Here is an 18,745-nt window from a genome sequence, read left to right as displayed (position 1 = left end):
AAGAGAAAGAAATCAAAAGAAAAAATCCACTTCTAATTTATTTCTACTCACAATTATTGTCCACTTTTTTTTTTTTTTTTTGTGCTAGGGATTGAACTCAGGACCTTGTGCTTGTGAGGTAGGCAGCGGCACCACTGAGCTAAATCCCTGGCCCTATTGTCCCCTTTTGGGTTTATTTTTTCTAGACTTCTCTTAATTCTATATCTTTAGTTGTAATTATAGCACACTTCCTGTTTTCCTCATCTAATATGTAATTAATTGTGTTTGCATGTTATTACTTAGCATAGAATATATTTTGGTCTCCATTTTACTCATTTGATTGATGATATATTTGACTAGGGAAACTATTTGAGCCCTGGTATTAGCATTTTCTGCATTTTTCTGATACATATTTAGAATTTGAGGAGCTGCTTGCTTGGCCTATACAGAGAGGTTGTCAGGATGTTGCTGGCTGTGGCATGGAGGCCTTGCCAAGTGGTCTTCACCACCCAGTGGATTGACTGTGGTCTGGGTTGGGCCCTCATCTAGGTGGCCTTAAAAACTGAATTTTTGTCAGTTAGCAATGACAATAACTAATGGCATAGGCAATTCTTAGAGGTGAATTCATATTATCCCTCCTTGTCCTGTTGAAGCATGAAATCAAAATGGCAGTTTTTCAACTGACACTGTCAAACAGCACAATAAAATAGTGGTCCAGGAAGCCACTAGTGTGGCCATCCATAAACTCGGCTCTTTAAGGTAAAGTAACCAGTAATGGTGAAGTCCATCATTTAGTAGGCATGTGCTGTGTGTCAGAAGGTAGGCCCACACTTCATATATCAGTGTGGTAGGCACAGTCCCACAGGAACTTCTTCAGGTCGGTACTGTTTCTGTCCCCATTTTACAGATGAGAAGCTAAAGCTTACTTAAGTGAGTGCCCCAAAGTTATGTGGCTGATAAAAGATGGAGCTATAGTTTCTATCTAATACAAACACCTGATCTTAAACACAGCTCTGTAGTTTCATTTTTCTCATAGATTAGTGACTAGCTCTGTTGGGACTGTCTTGTGTTACTTGCCCTCACGCTGCCCCTGTCCACCCTCAGGATGTGGCCTGTGGCAGGCCATCATTAGCAATAGACCTTTCATTCCCTTTTGTCAAGGACCTTGTTTTTCTGGCACTTACAGGGAGAAGAGCTTGGTCTTTTCCTTTATTTTCTCTTTGGATCCAAATATGCTTTTGTAACAAGGGTCACATTTTGTTAACTTTCTCTTTAAGCTGCTCAGGAAGGAGCAACTGAGGCAGAGAGCCATTGGGGCTGCAATTCAGGCTGTGGCTAGCTCAGACATGAAGGCGGTTTCCTGTTTCTCCTTCTCTCTTTTGCTGTTTTGTTCTGTGTGGCACCTGGAAGTGGCATCCATCATCCAGAGAGAGCTGCTGTGCCATGGAGGTGGCTGGGGAACAGGTGAAATCTCTGGTTTCTGATGTCTACACCCTAAGTGGGAAAGCTGCCCTTCCTCTTAGCGAAGGTTTTCAGTTTGTGCTGAAACAAATCAGTTCCTGACAGGATTTCTGTTCTAAAGAAGTCTTTTGTGATTGCCTTTTAGAGAATATTGGAGCAGAACGACTGGACAGGAGCAAGCGCTGCACCTTCAGGTGTCATCAAGTTTGTGGTTGTGCCAGTAAAGTTTAACCTGAAGCCTCCTTGCCTACATACTCACAGAATGAAAGACATGAGCTTCAACCTGCTTTTCCACCTTTCCTACAAGTTCCGCCTGCTGTTGCTTTTTACCTTGTGCCTGACAGTGGTTGGGTGGGCCACCAGTAACTACTTCGTGGGTGCTATTCAAGAGATTCCCAAAGCAAAAGACTTTGTGGCTGGTTCCAAGAAGGTTGTAGCTTTGGGGAAAGAGGAAACGCCTACCAGTGAAGCATCCATGAAAAAAGCAGAGCTTGACAATTGTCCTTCAGTGTCTCCAAACCTCAGTAAGTGGTTTTCTTCTTTTTTAAATCTATTAAAAGTACTATTTAAACTTTTTATTTAACACAGGTAACAAAATCTGAAGTGTGCCCACCTGGGTCACCAGCATGTAAATTAAGAAAGAGAATCTTACTAGAGCCCCCCAAATCCCCAAGCTTCTTTCAGTCACTACCCAGGCTTCAAGACTCTACCACTGATCATTAGATTCTTTCCTGTTTTTGGTGATACTGGGGATTGAACCCAAGTCTTCTGCCCTGAGCTACATCCTCAGCCCTTTTTTATTTTTAAATTTGAGACAGGGTCTTGCTGAGTCACCAAGTTGCCCAGGCTGGGCTTGAGCTGGACCTCCTCTTGCCTCGGCCTGAGATTATGTGCCACCATGCCCAGCTCCATTCTTCCTGTGTTTAACCTTACAAACTGGAAGCGTACGTTCTGTACACTTGTGCTTGGCTTCTCTGGTTAAGCATGATTCTTGTTATATCTCTGGAGTGCAGTTTTACTTTGCTCAGTCTCACTGAAGTATGATATACCATTATGTAAACATACCCAGTTTTATTATCTGGTCACTAGAATCCCAGCAGCATACAACAATAGGGCCCATTGATTTACCTGTGGCTCGATTTCAAGTGTTTCCATCCTCCTAGGAATAGTGGGCTTGCTTTTTCAAGGCTTGGCAAGTGGAGAAATGCAAGCACACTCAGGCTGCTGGCATCTTCTTGTCCAGAAGTATGGTGTCAGAGGCAGTGCTAAGTTTTTAAATGCCATCGTCAGTGTTTGTTTCTTAAATATCCCATGTGTTTTGATTCCCCTTTGATGTCTTTCCTTTCAACTTTAATTCATAATAAATTTCTTTTAGTGAACACAATACATTTGGGAGGAAAAGACCCCACTCTGTGCTATTTCTCACGTGTCTTCCTTCTTTAGAACGTCAGAGTGCTTGTCCTTCTCCATACTCTCCTTGAGCCTGACTTGTACTGACCCCTCTTTCCAGAATCCCTTTCCTCAATCCATGTCTGCCTGGTGGATTCATGCTTTGTCATCAGAAGTGTAGCTAAGATCTCCTGGGAGGATCTGGGACTGCCCTTCAGAGTTCATCTCAGGCTCCCTGCGCCAACACCCCTATTGCTGTGCCCAGGTGTATCAGCATGTGGCTCATGTTTGCCTTTCCTCCCCAGGAGACACTGGACAAGCTGGATGTGCATGGTATGAAGCTTCTCAGCTCTGCCCTGCACCCCTTCCCTGGCCAGTAGCTGTGGCTCCACACACTGAGGGAGCTGCCCGCAGGGTGGCCCTGGGCTCTTGCTGGGCTGCTCTTCTTAGCCACACAAGTCACTGCAGACCCTCTGTCCTAGTGCACTTGGGCTGCTGTGACAAAACACTGTGACTTTGCTTCTTAGAGCTCTGGAGGCTTCTGTGAGGCCAGGATCAGGGTGTAGCACGGTGTGGCTCTTGGGAGGGCCTCTTACTGGTAATGGCCTCACATGGCCTTTGCTTGGTATGCAAACATGTGAGCATGTGCGTGCACAAACACAGAATGAGATGGAGATTTCATGTGTCTTGGTCTTTTTATAAGGCTATTAATTCCAACAAGGAGGCTCCACACTGATGATCTTACCTTAACCTAATTGTCTGGAAAATACCATCACATTAGGGGTTGGGGGTTCAACATATGAATTGAGGGGGGCACAGGCCTTCAGTCCATGCATCCTCCTTCCCAAATGAATCACAATCTCGTACTGTATTCATCTCGGCATGTTGCTTCCCTCTAGTCAGTCATGAAAAAGCCAAAGCATTATTCTTGAGTGTATATTCCACTTACAAGTTATACAAGTCAAGATGTGAAAATGTGTCATTATATGTAAACTGATTACATGATCCCCCTTGCTCAAAATGTTCACAATATATTTAAACAGTAAATTCTTCCATAAAGAATAGATGGAGCTGGGTATGGTGGCATATGCCTGTAATCTCGGCACTCTGAGAGGCTGAGGCAGGAGGATCACAAATTTGAGCCCAGCATGGAAAAATTAGAGACTTAGCAAGGCCTTGTCTCCAAAGAAAGTGTGGAGAGGGACTGGGGATGTAGTTCAGTGCAAAAGCCTGGGTTCAATCCCCAGTTACCCCCCTCCCCTAAATGGAATGGATAGGTGGGGATAATTCTGAGCACACACTGAATTAAGAATATGACATAAATGGTGATAGCTTAAGGTAGGTAGGTCATTGGCAACATGGTGAGGTTAATGATGAATTTTGTTATCTGGCCACACAGGAAGCCATCTTAAAGTCCACCCCTCATTCCTTGGCCACTCAGTAGCCTGGCAGCAGCTCTTGTAGCATTTCTTGCATGTAATTCCATTTCCTATTGTTTGTTCTCAGGGTTTGACTACTGGCTTCATGTCTTGCACACAGATGTTCAGAAATGCTCTCATACACTGGCTGTTCTCACAGATGGCTGGACATGATTACTTACTCTTGGTGCTGTTGGGTCCTGGAGCCTGATTTAACTATGGCCAGATTAGGGATTGTCGCAGGTAGCAAGGAATGACTTATGTGTAGGAAGGCCTGTGACTGCTTTGCTTGGAAGGGGATAGCACAATTTGCAAGCAGCTTGAGGCTTTACAGTCTGACCAGTATATGTGGAGTTAAAAAAAAAAGCATGTGTGGGAAGAAATGCTCAATTCCCTAACAAAACTCTCTCCCTCCTCGCTTATCAGTTAGTACATACCATTCATTCGCATCGCAAGAGGAGGGCCAGTTACTTCAGCCTGATATTTGAAGCCTTGCACAGGATTGGGTAGCATGATGGTCTTGGGTTTCATCTGGTCAGGCTGCTTCCAGACTCATTGAGCAAATGCTGTACCTGGGAATGTCTGCCACGCTGGCACAATGGGAGACTTAATGCTGTGCTGTATATACCTGCCAGTGCAAGGTTAAAGAGGGGGCTGGCTTCTGCTTCTATTTCCGTCTTAGGCTTTGCCTTCAGAGCCTTGTTCAGGTGCTTGATTCCATGAATGCTCTTGACTTTTAAGAGATTATACCCTCTTCTGGAATTTTGAGAAAAAATGAGGGTAGAGCAAATTTGAGGAGTGTCTTGCTCTAGGGCTAATCTCTACTAGGCACCAGGACCACCAGGACATCTATTTTCTACTTATGGATGGTTTATTGTAGGGGGCCAGAGCAAGCTCATTTTCAAACCAGACCTCACACTGGAAGAAGTACAGGCAGAAAATCCCACAGTCTACAGAGGCCGGTATCACCCTGAGGAATGTAAGGCTTTGCAACGGGTTGCCATCCTCATTCCCCACCGGAATAGAGAGAAACATCTGATGTACCTGCTAGAACATCTGCACCCCTTCCTGCAGAGGCAGCAGCTGGAGTATGGCATCTACGTCATCCACCAGGTGAGTGCAGAGCAGCCCTGAGGCCCTGCGCTGACCCCTCCCTCTGAGGGGCCAGGTCACATGACCCTTTGTCTATCTTATATAAAAGGTACCTCAACCTGTCATTGAAGAAAAAGTTCTGTTAACCTTACTTATCCTTGGAAGGAACAGAGGAAATTCTTGTCCCAGAGGATGGAGTCATGGAACCAAGTTCTGGTAAATTTTATCACCCTACAATGAGCCTCAGGAAGAAGTCTGGTTTTGAAGCCCTTCTGTGTTAGCCAATGTTGCCCTAAGATTGCCCATGAGATCTACTAGCCACCCCCCCACACCTTTTTTGGTACCAGGGATTAAACTCAGGACTTTGTGCTCTCGAGGCAGGTGGCAGCACCACTGAGCTAAATCCCCAGCCCTCTACTAGCCCCTCTTGATGCTTCCTTCTGCACTTGCTATTTGCTACTGAATGAGCTGTTGGACTTGATTCTCATTACTGAGTGTAGGTGTTTAGTGGAGATCTAGACAGGATTTGCAGAGTACAGAGTGTTAGTAGCCACTGGGTTCTGTGACTCTCTTCACATTTCTGCCTTTAATTTTGCTGCTATGAATTATATCAGTCATGCTATGTTGAATTTTCACCTGCTTGATTCACTTATTGGGCTTCCAGAAGCATCATTTTAGCAGGAACACCATGTAACTGTAGGCTGCTTTTGGAGAGTTTAGTTCTAAGGTTTGTGGAGTGGGTGATTAAAGATGACTCTATTGTTATTAAAGTTTATTAAAAGAAAAATAAGACATCCACTTAAAACATCTATGTCTAAGCTTTTCAGAATCACTGTGGGCCATCCAAATAATGTCCCCTCAAATTTTTAAAAATTCTAAGAATGCAAACAAAATCACTAACTACTTACCATTGATTGTAGGTAGTGATATTTGTTTAGGAAAACTTGACAACTCAGAAGATTGCTTCTGCCATGTACACTTGGTGATAAACTGGGGCTCTTGAAAATCAGTGTGCTTATTTAATATATCTTTGCTCATTTCTTGAAACAAAATTTTATGTTTATTTAGCATCATTGATCACAGCTGTGATTTATTTGGTTCTGGGTTCTTACTTAAGATGGAAACCCCCAAGGTATAGAACCATTTTTATGAATGGAAGCATATGTTGCATTGTGTTATTCTTTTCAGGAAAACATGTGGTTACTTCTGAGAACTGCTTGCACTTTCTTATGATGAACTGTTTATTAAATTAGAATTTATTCTTTAGAATTTGATCCACCTAGCCATGAAAAAAATGAATACTGTAAAATCTTTTGCACACCATAGCTTTGGTCATATTACAAGTCAAATTGTATCCTTTTCTTACTCAGGGAAAAATCTCCATTCATAAGGCCACTGTGAGGATTAGCTTCCACCATTAATGTTGTAACAGGATTTTTGTACAGTGATTTCCAAGAAACTTTGAAGTAGCTATTTGCAATAATCTTCTCTGTTTGAAGGCAAGATTCCTTGGTCCTTTCTAACAAACTACTAGTTAGTTCTCTTTGAAACTTAGTGTCAATTTGTTTAGAGGGTGAGGTGGGGATCAGATGAGAGCTAAGAGTGAAGCAGTAGTACTAGTTGATGTGACTAGTATGAATGAGAGGTTTTGTAGTTTTACATGGAATAAGTAAAGGCATCTTTCAAAATTTTGAGTTTTTAAATAACTTTATTGTGTTAAGAACACTTAACATGAGATCTATCTTAATACAATTTAAGTGTATAATTCATCATTGTGGATTGAACCCAGAATCACATGCTGAGCTACATCTCCAGCCCTTTTCTTTTCTGTTTTTTGAGATAGGATCTCATAAAGTCACTAAATTAATGAGGCTTGGCTTGCCTTTGCAATCTTCCAGCCTCAGTCTCCCAAAGTGCTGGAATTACAAGCATACACCATCACACCCTGCTAAAAGTTTTTAATTGTGGTAAAATAGATATAATATAAAATTTACTGTCTCAACAAATTTTTATTTTTATTTATTTTTATCATCGTAGCCATGTCTAAGTATACTATCTTTAGCCATATCTGTTACAAATATTCACTATTGTGCAGCCAATCTTCAGACTTATTTTTATTCTTGCTATTCTGAAATTCTATACCATTAAACAATAACTCTCCAGACTCAAAAGAATGTTTTAAAGATACAGAATGCAAGTGTGTATGAAGGATAAAGAAAGAAAGGTTTTTTTCATCATCCTGTTTTTTCTGTCAGATCTGAAGTGCATTAAGAGTAATAGCAGTTCCTTAATTGGAGCTGAACAGTAGAAAAACTTATTACAGGAACTCTTTGTGGTTTAATTTCTGTTATTTACAGGCTGGCACTAAAAAATTTAATCGAGCCAGACTCCTGAATGTGGGCTATCTTGAAGCTCTCAAGGAGGAGAACTGGGACTGCTTTGTATTCCATGATGTGGACCTGGTGCCTGAGAATGACTTCAACCTTTACGTGTGTGAGGATCAGCCCAAGCACCTGGTGGTAGGCAGGAACAGCACTGGGTACAGGTAAGTCGGCTCGAACACTTGCCCTGTGGTGACCAAGGCTGTGTGGAACATGATGTCCAAATTATCATAGGAAAGTGAGAAGTAGGAAAAAGTGCTCCATTATTTTCTTAAAATGCAAAATAGAAATAAGAAAATATAACAGGGAAGAGAAATCCTATAACAAAATCCTATAACAACCTTGACAGAGGATCACAAAAGGAAAAGAACACAAGAGAGGATATAATCCACACTGCAAATGGTGGCCAGCTCACCCTGCAGTGCCTATGTGGAGGAACTTTTGCAAGCTTTCCCATGTGAGTAAAACCTGCCTAACATATTTGTCTATCCCTAACTTACTGGGGACCCCTAAACCATTACCGGAGGCCTCTACAGTAGGCTCCAGTCTCCTGCTCAGTGTATGACACAAGCCTCAGAAAAAAACTAAAAGATAGAACTAAGAGAGACAGAAAATGGGGCACCAGGATGGCCAATGCTGGTGCAGCTGACAAAGGTGCTGGCCAGTCCAAGCCATTGATTTTTATTGGTAATCAATTGGGATAAAGGTGAGCTATGTGCAAGGGTGAAACTACATATGAGGATGTGCAGTTGTGTGGTTTCTATGGAAATTAATGTAAGCAAGGCCCATAAAGGAAAAAGACAAAGCATTCTCAAATTAGGAACAGAATAGAAAAAATATATAGTTATAATTAGAACATTGTCCTTCTAGTTAAGAAAGTTTTAGTTGTGAGAATAGAATTTGGGTGTGAGTTACTTTGACCTCAGTACGAAGGCTTTGGCTTGACTCAGTTCTCAAAACAAGCCAATTGTGGGATTAATTCTTCACAGCCTGCACTGCTTAGAGCATGCTTTGAGCTCAATCAATATTGCAGTCTCCCGCACTGACTTCCTTTTTGGGAGGTAGAAAGATGGTGTCCCTTAGGCTAACTTTCAGATACAGCACCTCTTTCTTTTCAGACTGCAGCTTCTTTCCAGAGTTCCAGGGAGGTGAAAAGGAGTGTAGCTGTCTGCTAAAATGTCTACTTAGGAGTTAGGATGCCCAGGACAAGTTCTTTTCTCTCAGAACCACCATGGGAAGTGCTAGGTACCACCGTCTTTTTGTGGCTCCCTACCTCTGTGGTGAGGAGAGGATTACCTGCTTTTCAACCTTATCTTATACTAGCTCCTATTTTAGCACAATTGAGAGGAGATGGTGGCTGAGAAAATTTCCCTATAAAGGAAACTGTATTTACATGTGTGTGCACATATACCTGCCAGCTTCCCCCAAGTCCTGCCACACACTGGTAATTGTGATGCTTGGCACCACAGGACCAGAGTGAACAGGCAGAGTGCTTGCCCTGGTGAATGCTGGCATGAGGAGACAGGGAGCTACATGGGAGTTACAGTCACATTGTACCTCTGCAAATTCAACTGTAAGCACTTAGTAAGGTGGGAGGGAAAAGGACAGATGGAGAGATGGAGAGGGTGTATGGGAGAATTCGAGGGAGATCTGTAAGACTACAGTATAATATGGGCAACTCCACCACTATGTATTCTCAGTGAGTATGAAATAAAAACTGATTCTCTTCATGCCTCACTTGGTCCTGGCTTCAATATCACTCTTACAGTGAATAGGTCTCTTACTTTGCACTATTTAAGAGAATTCTTGAATATCATGGACTATGGGTTTTGCCTTGGGTGCTGACTTGAAATCCATTCCCTGCATAAACAGTGGGGTAGAAACAAATAGACTACCTAGAACAAGCTGTGATGGGTAAGAGCACAATCTCTAAGAACAGCTAAGGAAATGTTTAAAGCTGTTCCTAGGGAAGGTGGCCCCTTAATCTGGTGAAGTCAGTGAGAGCTTTCCAGCAGAGTTCCAGACATGTCAGAGACACGGCCCCTTGCTGGTTCACTGGTATCCTAGAGCAAATGTCTGGGAGAAGCAAGTGATGAGATTATTGGTCTGATGAGAAGTTTGGATTTCCTGTGAAAGGGGGTAGTGAGCTGTTGACACATGGTTCCAGCTGGGGAATGACAGGAGGCATTCAGTTCAGTTGGTCTTTACAGAACAGAATGGAGCAAGCCAGGGGCTGAAGCTGAGGAAATAAATGCCACATGTCTGAGTTAGGGAAGGGACTGCATAAGGGTTTGTGGGGACATCTAGATACAAGCCATAGTAGTATCTTTGTATTAAGCTATGTTGCAGAAATCTCAGAAAGAAATACACGGAGACACAGAATTTGGATAAAATAATAAAATTTTTTCTCGCTAGCGGGCAGGAACACCAGAAACAGGTCTGGTTAGTATCTGTGCTCCCTTTGTTCAGCCGTTTCCCTTTTTATATCCCTTTTAGCCATTATCTCATCCCTAGTGGTTTTTGATATGTAAATACAATTCCAGTTCCTGTGTACAAGCCACTGACACAAGATAGGCACATATACATTATAAATTCACCCTGGCATTGTAACTTTGTTAGGTTAATGAAGTTACTGGTTAAAGAGTCAGATAACCGTCACCTTAAACAAGGAGTTATGGGAAAAGCAAATCTTAAAAGAACACATTATTTTGCTTCTACAACTACCTTAATATTCAATCTATTAAGTTATCTAAAACTTTTCCCTATTGGCTAGACATAAGAAAATTGTGTTCTTGGGCTTTCCTATTGGGAATGTGATTTTAACTTATCCTTTGATGTCACCATCACGGATGCTACATAGTCTGAAGAATAGCCCTTGCACAAATCTTGCTGTTTTAACTTGTTAATGTAACTGGTCCGCCATTTCTTTTATAATGAGATATTAGAAGGTCTGTCTCTCTTGAGTAACTTACAGGCTTTCTTAGAACATGAATCAGGCAATTGAATGTGTCTCATTTTCCAATCTGGATGCAAGAAGTTCTAGGCTGGACCATGACCCTCTCTAGAAACTGAAAAAAATCTTATTAGCAGATCAGAGTGCTAATATATTTCCTACCTTCATCTTCTATTCTGATTTTAAATTTCTCTGGTTCTTGTTTGCCATTTATATGAATCTATTTTCTAGTATATATCATGTAAACTGCCTCAGCTTGTGTGGCTGGGGAGAGGAATGGAAAGTAATGTCAGAGGTGCCCTCTTCCCTTTCTGCTTAATCTTTGCTACAGCAGGCAAAGTCTTGCCCATGGCTGGCAAGTTCAGGTGCAGGCAACTAATGTCCCCTGCCAGTAACTGTGGACCTGCACCACTACCACGGGGCCCAGGCTTCACCATCACCGCAGCCAGTGGGTATAAGTGCAGGAAATGTTTTCACTTGCCACAAGTGCAGAGAAAAGAAGTTAAAGTAACATGCCACGTGTGTCTAGGGCCTGACCAAACCAGAAATCAGTCTTGATTATTATCAACTATAGATCAGCCATAAAGCTCCGGATAGGCCTGTGCAGGGTTTTCTTAAGTTTCTTTGGCACCGTCTGCTTTCGACAAGGATTCTACTGTTCTTTTATGACTATACCTCACCCTGGGATTGATAGGCCTTTAAAAATACATAAGCCTGATCCAGGGCCAATTAAATATTTATCCCTTTCCAGATAGGAGCAAACCCCAAAAGCAAAGATGGTCAATAAACATAGAGACAGCTGCCACGTACCAGGCAACTGGCAAAGCAAGAGTTCCTTAACTATTAAGTCCCCAGCCTTGTCTCCTGCTCTTCCCCACTCCAGAAAAGCTGGTCTCCAGGGGTTCTCACACAGCCTGAACTTCTCTCCCCCAGTGCTTTTTATCACAAGAGCCTTGGCCACAAGAGATTCCCTATTTTTTTTGCCTCTTTGAATCCTTCCAGGCCGTTTCTCCTGGCATGGTGACAACTCCTTTTTCAACCCTGGGGAGGCTCACCTGTCTTGTTGGATCTTGAACTCCTAGAGAGCAGGGATCACTTATCACAGTGCTCAGCCAGTGGTTTTGTGCATGGCAGATGGTGGTAGCAATGGATCCTCCCTGTGCACTGGTGCTGGTTCTCTATGGAGCTTACTCCTTGGTGCTTGGAAGGTTTTGTCTGGGTACTGGTTCTACTCATGGGATCCAGATGAAACTGCTGTCTTGCGTAGTTAGGAACCCTTCCCAGGCAAGCAGAGTTGATAACAATGGCCATAAGTCACTGCTAGTAGATATCTTGGTCAGTGATGGCCACCTCCTAACCACTTTATTCCCTTTAGGTTACAAAAATGCCATTTTCCGGGGTGGGGATTTAGCTCAGTGGTTTCGCCACCTGCTGCGCAAGTGCAAGGACCCGAGTTCGATCCCCAGTACCAAAAAAAAAAAAAAAGCCATTTTCCAAAATTTTAGATTAGGGGTATATAACTAAACCTGTTTTTATTATAGGCCAAAGGTGTCTCTAGTCTGTAGTCAGAACATAGAAATAAGCCACTGAACTACAAGTTAGCTTTTTGGATGTCACTTGTTAGATGACAAGTGTTTACATGTTTATTGATGTTCCCTTTTCACGTTTCTCCTTATCTGGAGAAATAGCTGTATGTAATTGGTCCTGGAAAAATTTGAACTAAATTTCATTAAAATTAGAGATCCTAAATATTCACATCTTTTATTCCATAACAGTCGAGTAATGAAACTGCCTTCACTTGCATATCTGACTTGTTACCGCATTACATGTTACATTTAAGGGTTACCTTTATTTCTCGGTTCTGTTCATTTGTCCACTGATATCAGATGAGAGTCGTATAGGACTGTTACCACCTCCTCTTTTTTTTTGGTCATTTTCTCTTTCCTTATTATTCCCATTGATCCTGCAGAACTTAACCCCATGGTTCTACCCTTTGAGCTCTTTTCTTCTCATCCACCAGATTGTTTTTGGGTGATTTCTTCGATTCCTCTGTGTTCAAGTACAATCTGCCACCAGCTTATTTCCAAAGCATTATCTCTAGCCACTCTTATGAGCTTCTCTGCATTCTTTTCCTACTGGCAAAGTCCCAGGTGGAATCTCAGATTGAATTTGCACAAGACATAGTTTTCTGTGTTCCTCTCAAAACCAAACAGAACACCTATTATTATTCTGTATACCCTATTTTCATAAAAGGCAGTATTGTCTTACTAATTGCTCAAGCCAGAAACCTCAGAGGTGGTGGGTGATATGTTGAGTTTTCAGGGAAACAGACTCTTAAAATGGAGATTTGCAGTGTGTGTACATACAAAGTATACAGGAGCGTTCTGTTGCTCTTCATCCCTCTTCTCCAAAATGAGTAAAAGTTAGGGAATAATGTGTTCATCATAACATTCATTCCTGCTGAATCTGGATATAACCTCTGGAGTCTTTTTTTTTTTTTGCACTTTATTAAATTCTTTTATTGGTACATTGTAGGTATACAACACAATTACATTTCGCATTGGGAATTGTACCTTTACATAATGCATCTTGATTCTTATTTTTTCCCCATTCCTAGCCCTCCCTTCCCTATTTACAAAGACTTTATTTCCATTTTTTCCATTTCTCAGCATTTTTCCTTTCCCTTCTTTCCTTTCCCCTGCCCCTCCCACTACCCCTACCCCTTTGGACCTTTTCTTCCTATTTTGCATTATTGATTATTCATTCTAATCATTGGTACGTTTTAGGTATACAGTATAATGACATTCAGCATTGGAAATTTGCACCTTTACATAGTCTCTCTTGGTTCTTATTTTTCACCCTTGCCCAGCCCTCCCTTCAACCCCTCAATTCCTCCCTATTTTCAAAGATTTTGTTCCTATTTTTGCATTTTCTCATATTAATCCCATTCCCTTCTATCCTTTCCCCTATCCCTCCCACTTCCTTCCCCTTTGCCCCTTTTCTTCCTATTTCACATTACCTATTATACATTTTAGTCTTTATTTACACTTTCAGTTTCTCACACCAGAGAAACTATTCAGTATTTATACATGTGTGTCCTATTTATTTCACTTAACAGTATTGCCTCAATGTGCATCCACTTAGCTATAAGTGTCTCTAATTTCTCATTTTTTATGCCTGAGTAGTACTCCATTTTATGAAAAAACCACATTTTCTTTATCCAGTCTCCAGTTGATGGGCATTTGGGCTGTTTCCAAGTTTTAGCTATCACAAACTGTGCTGCTATGAACATGGGCGCACATATATCACTATGGCATGATTCTTTTAATTCTTTGGGGAAGATCCCCAGCATTGACATAGCAGGGTCAAATAGGACTTCCAGTCCTAGTTCTTTGAGGTATCTCCATACTGATTTCCACAGTGCTTGCACCAGTCTACACTCCCACCAGCAGTGGAGCAGGGTTCCTCTTTCCCCACAGCCCCGCCAGCATTTGTAATTGGTTGATTTCATTATAGCAGCCATTCTTTCTGGAGTGAAGTGGAATCTCAGCATTGTTTTCATTTGCATCTCTCGAATGACCAGTGATGTTGAACATTTTTTCATGTATTTATTTGCTATTTCTACTTCTTTGTCTGAGAAATGTCTGTTCATTTCAGATGCCCATTTTTGGATGGGGTCTTTAAATTTGGGAAGTCTGATCTTTTTAAGTTCTTTATAGATTCGAGATAGTAGACCTTTGTCTGAGGAAGAGCAGGTGAAGACTTTTTCCCCACATTGTGGGTTGTCTCTTCACACTGCTGGTGGTTTCTCTTGCTGTGCAGAAGCCTTCTAATAAGCAGAGATCCCACTTGTTGATTGTGCTAGTTCACGGGCAACTGAGATTTTGTTCATAAAATCTTTTCCTACACCAATGTCTTCAAGGGGTCTACCTAACCTCTGTTCCAACTGGTTCAGAGTTTCTATTTTAATATTTAGATCTTTAATCCATTTTGATTTTAGTTTAGTGCATGGTGAGAGATATAGGTCTAGTTTTAATCTTTGGCAAGTTGAAGCCCAATTTTTCCAGCACTATTTATTAAAGAGGCTATCTTTCCTCCAGTGAGGGTGTTTGGCTCCTTTGTCGAAGATGAGATGGCTGAGTGTGTCTGGCATTGTTTCTGCATCTTCTAATCTGTTCCACTGGTCCTCAAGTCTGTTTCTTTGCCAGTACCGTGCTGTTTTTATCACAGTAGCTTTGTAGTATAGTTGCAGGTTGGGGATTGTGATACCCCCTGCCATGTCTCTGTTACCTAGAATTGCTTTTGCTATTCTGGGTCTCTTCTTGTTGCAACTGAATTTTTGGATTGTTTTCTTGAGGTCTATGAAGTACGCTGCTGGGATGTCAATTGGAGTTGCATTAAATCTATATAGCAGTTTTGGAAGTATGGCCATTTTCACTCTATTAATCCTTCCTACCCAGGAGCAGGGGATGTCTGTCCATTTTCTGATATCATCTTCAATCTCTCTTTTCAGAGTGCCATAGTTTTCAGAGAAGAGGTCTTTGATTTTTTTCGTTAGGTTGATTCCTAGGTATTTCAGTTTTTTGGTTGCTATTGTGAACCTCTGGAGTCTTCTTAACCCAGTGCTCCTGGCAATTGTTACCATTCACTGGATAGGTACATAAGGTTTAGTCATCCAGATCTGATGCTGTGGTAGACATTTGCAGGTATCTCTCCAGACCTCTGCACACAAATATTATTAGTACCACGTGGGTGGCAACTTGCTTAGTGCGCAGAGATGAGCACTTGCCTAGACAGAGGAACAAAAACAAGACAAAAAGCCAGGGGTGCTATGAGGTAACTGTCAGGCAGGAGTGTTCTAGAATGCCTGCCCCAAAATCAGAGACCTCTGAAGAGTACATGCAGAAGGGCTTTGCGCTAACATCCTTACCTTTTATCTCTTCTCTTGCTCCAGGTTACGTTACAGAGGATATTTTGGGGGTGTTACTGCCCTAAGCAGAGAGCAGTTTTTCAAGGTGAATGGATTCTCTAACAACTACTGGGGATGGGGAGGCGAAGACGATGACCTCAGACTCAGGTGAACAAAAGAGAAAGGTCCCCTTCATGGGGCTCTGCTATCAGTGGTGGCTCTGGAAACCTGTGTTAATGTATAATTCCTATAGACACCAATCTGGAGGGTCACAAGGCTGCTGATTTGGCATAAAGCATGGCAGTAGTGAGGGAGGGCAAGGGTCCTGAATTATTGTTCGCCAGGGTGGGTGCATAAGTGTTGGTGGAGGCCTCTGAAGCTCATCAGTGGGGAGGATTTACCAAGACAAGGTCTCACCAGTGAATGAGAAACTCCAGACTGCAGGGTGTCTGAAACTGCAACACAGAGAAGGGCCTGTTGAAGCCTTGTGCTTTTTCTCAGACCCCAGAGACCCTGGCACTATGCCCAGCATAGTATTCAGAATGGGTAATGCTAACAGCCTCTGAAGACATCCTTTCCTGCATGCTGTGGAAGCCACTGCTGGCCTGGGGTGTTGGCTTTATCCCAGCTTCACTAGGGCCACTTTCTGCTCTGGAGGACTCAAGGGAATATGCCCAGGATGTCTGGGCTCCTCTGTCAACTTCCTCCCCTGAACTTGGGTTAGGGGGCCAGATAGTTATAGGTATCCCAGCTCCCAGAAATCAGTAATTATTTAAGAGCTCACTGCTGGTATTGTAGCTTTGTGATCACAGGGTCTTCCTGGCTGTCACCAAACCCCTTCCTCCTATTAGTACCTCTTGCAAAGGATATTCCTAAGTGAGGGTTTTGAATTAATACATATGTGACTATCAGAAGTTTCTAATTGCATTGGCATGAAGAAGCCAAAGGCTCTGTGCTGGTCTTGTTCCCAGGCCTAAGCTGAGAGGCTCTGAAATGTTTCTGGCAGGAGGGCATAGATTTCCCTGACCATGGGCTTCACGTGGCTGCCAATCAGCAGCCTATAAGGTCATGGCTTAGGAACTGGACACAGGGTGCCTGCTGGGTTGGTTTCAGGGCAGAACAGCAAGGCCTAGAGGTAACCAGTACCAATCTCTTTCCCCAAATCTATCTCCTTGCCCAGCTGGGATGATTAGTAGACTTGTGCATTGATTACCTATTTTCACTGTCTATTTTCCTTCTACACCTCAGCTTCAAGGTAGAAGGGGTCCCCAAGCTTTAGTTTTATTTGATAAGAACATCATAGCATTCAGAATGATTTTCAACTAATGCTATGGATAAATCACAATGATTTGAACATAAAAGTTGGTTGGGATTCATTGACTGAATATTTACTTCCACCTTTCCTTGCTCTCACTTAATATACTTCAGTTTGCAAAGCATGTTCTATGTGACTTATGTTGCTTGATTCTTTCAAAGCAATTCTATGTCACCGTTCACAGTTTACAGATGTGGATACCGAGACCTGTAACAGTGAACTGACTTGCTGAGATTGTAAACAAGAGCCTAGATAGATTTGAACTTAGATCTGAGGCTTTAAAGCTCATGACCTTAAATATTCATTTCTTTGCTAAAGAAGATAGTGCTTATTAAATTAGAGATCCTAGGAGACTTGATTGTCCTATTTCTCAGCACTTAATTCAAACACTAAATATATTATCAGGGTTTTAAAAAAGTGACTGTAAATTGAATATCCACGTGGTGCTTCAGTGATTCTTTTATGGGCTTATTGGCTCAGGTCTCATCAGTATAAGAAAATCTGAAATTTTATAAGTTTTTCTTCTTTTTATTTTTTGATACCCAAGCAAAGTGCATGTGTGTGAACTTTTGCAATGATTCTTTTTAAGTGCCCAGTGCTAGGTAAATGGAATAGATTTAGTTTACAATCTCTTCTGATATTTTCCTAGGGTTGAACTCCATAGAATGAAAATATCTCGGCCAAAGCCTGAAGTGGGTAAATACACAATGATCTTCCACACTAGAGACAAAGGTAATGAGGTGAACATGGAAAGGTAAGTCCTGGGTTCATGTCTGACAACCTGCACCTGGCCCCTTCTGTCAAGAGGGACTGTGCTGATTTCCATAAGATGAGCAAGTACCTTTTGTTAAAAGCTTTTTAAGAAAGAAATTTTCAAAAAGAAACAAGATTAGGGAGAATGGTGCATGGAACTCCTCCATATTTACTTGTAGCTTTTTTTGTTCCCTCCTCTACTAGATTATTTAAAAATAAATCAAAGATATTATAAATTTTGTGTGAAAATCCTTCAGTATGCACCCTTGGAATTCCATTATCTTACCTAACATAAAATTAGCAATACTTCCTAAATATCAACAAATGTCAGGTTTCCCTGATTATCTCATAAGTGCTTCAAAAACAAAAGTTGGTAGTTCAGTTCATTGTATAGATAAGGTCTATACTACATTTGGATGATCTTTTCATTTATTTATTTTTTAAAATTTTATTTTATTGGTACATTTTAGGTATACAATATAATGACATTCATCACTGCAAATTTGCACCTTTACATAATCTCTCTTGGTTCTTATTTTCTCCCCTTCCCCAGCCCTCCCTTCAATCCCCTCATCTGTGACGGTGCCAGCCGTCACTAGTCGAACAGTACCTGAGAGGAGGGGAGAGGATGAAAGAAAAACACAACCTCTGAGGAAAAGAAAAAGGAGAGAGAGGCGGCGGGGGGACCCCTCTTCCCACTTTATTGCCCTTTATATACCTGTTCCACAACCCCCAACCCCTCCTCTGCACATAATTCAGCGACTAATTATTTTCCAGGGAAAAGGTCAAATGTATCTTTACAACTCCGGGAATAACGTTCCCTTGCACTGCAGACATTCGAACTCTTTCTATTTAACCACTCTCGTTACAAGTAACCATCCTTGTTTTTGTGCCAGCTGCATATCCAGGATTCATTATGTTCTCAAGAGACTCAGAGGTCTCTCAAGGTTATTTCAACCTTTCGCTCTCCACACTCATCCCTCCTTATTTACAAAGACTTTGTTTCCGTTTTTTCATTTTCTCATATTAATTCCATTCCCTTCTTTCCTTTCCCCTACCCCTCCCATTTCCCCTTCCCCTTTTCCCCTTTTCTTC

General features: G+C 41.8%; 1 protein-coding gene across 6 annotated transcripts in view; it reads left to right on the top strand.

Moving 5' to 3' along the window:
* The window catches only part of B4galt4 (beta-1,4-galactosyltransferase 4), a 40,222-nt gene that overhangs the window by 8,599 nt on the left and 12,878 nt on the right, over positions 1-18,745 (top strand). For 2 of the 6 annotated variants that reach the window (XR_015452882.1, XM_087215864.1), the window contains exons 2-6: positions 1,586-1,964; positions 5,128-5,360; positions 7,697-7,884; positions 15,628-15,750; positions 17,547-17,651. Coding sequence is in view for 3 of the 6 variants with exons in the window: in XM_087215864.1 (XP_087071990.1) it covers positions 1,703-1,964; positions 5,128-5,360; positions 7,697-7,884; positions 15,628-15,750; positions 17,547-17,651 (911 nt within the window). In the remaining 3 variants the exon portion in view is untranslated. The remainder of the gene's footprint in view (positions 1-1,585; positions 1,965-5,127; positions 5,361-7,696; positions 7,885-15,627; positions 15,751-17,546; positions 17,652-18,745) is intronic. The other 4 variants (XR_015452884.1, XM_087215860.1, XR_015452885.1 and 1 more) reach the window with 2 other exon arrangements.

Source organism: Heterocephalus glaber, unplaced genomic scaffold (assembly GCF_053883595.1).
Source record: "Heterocephalus glaber isolate CG9 unplaced genomic scaffold, H.glaber_assembly_v1.0 deba00000122, whole genome shotgun sequence".
Lineage (NCBI taxonomy): Eukaryota > Metazoa > Chordata > Mammalia > Rodentia > Bathyergidae > Heterocephalus > Heterocephalus glaber.
The sequence above is the reverse complement of the archived record's forward strand: the minus strand, read 5'-3'. Positions and strand labels throughout refer to the sequence as shown.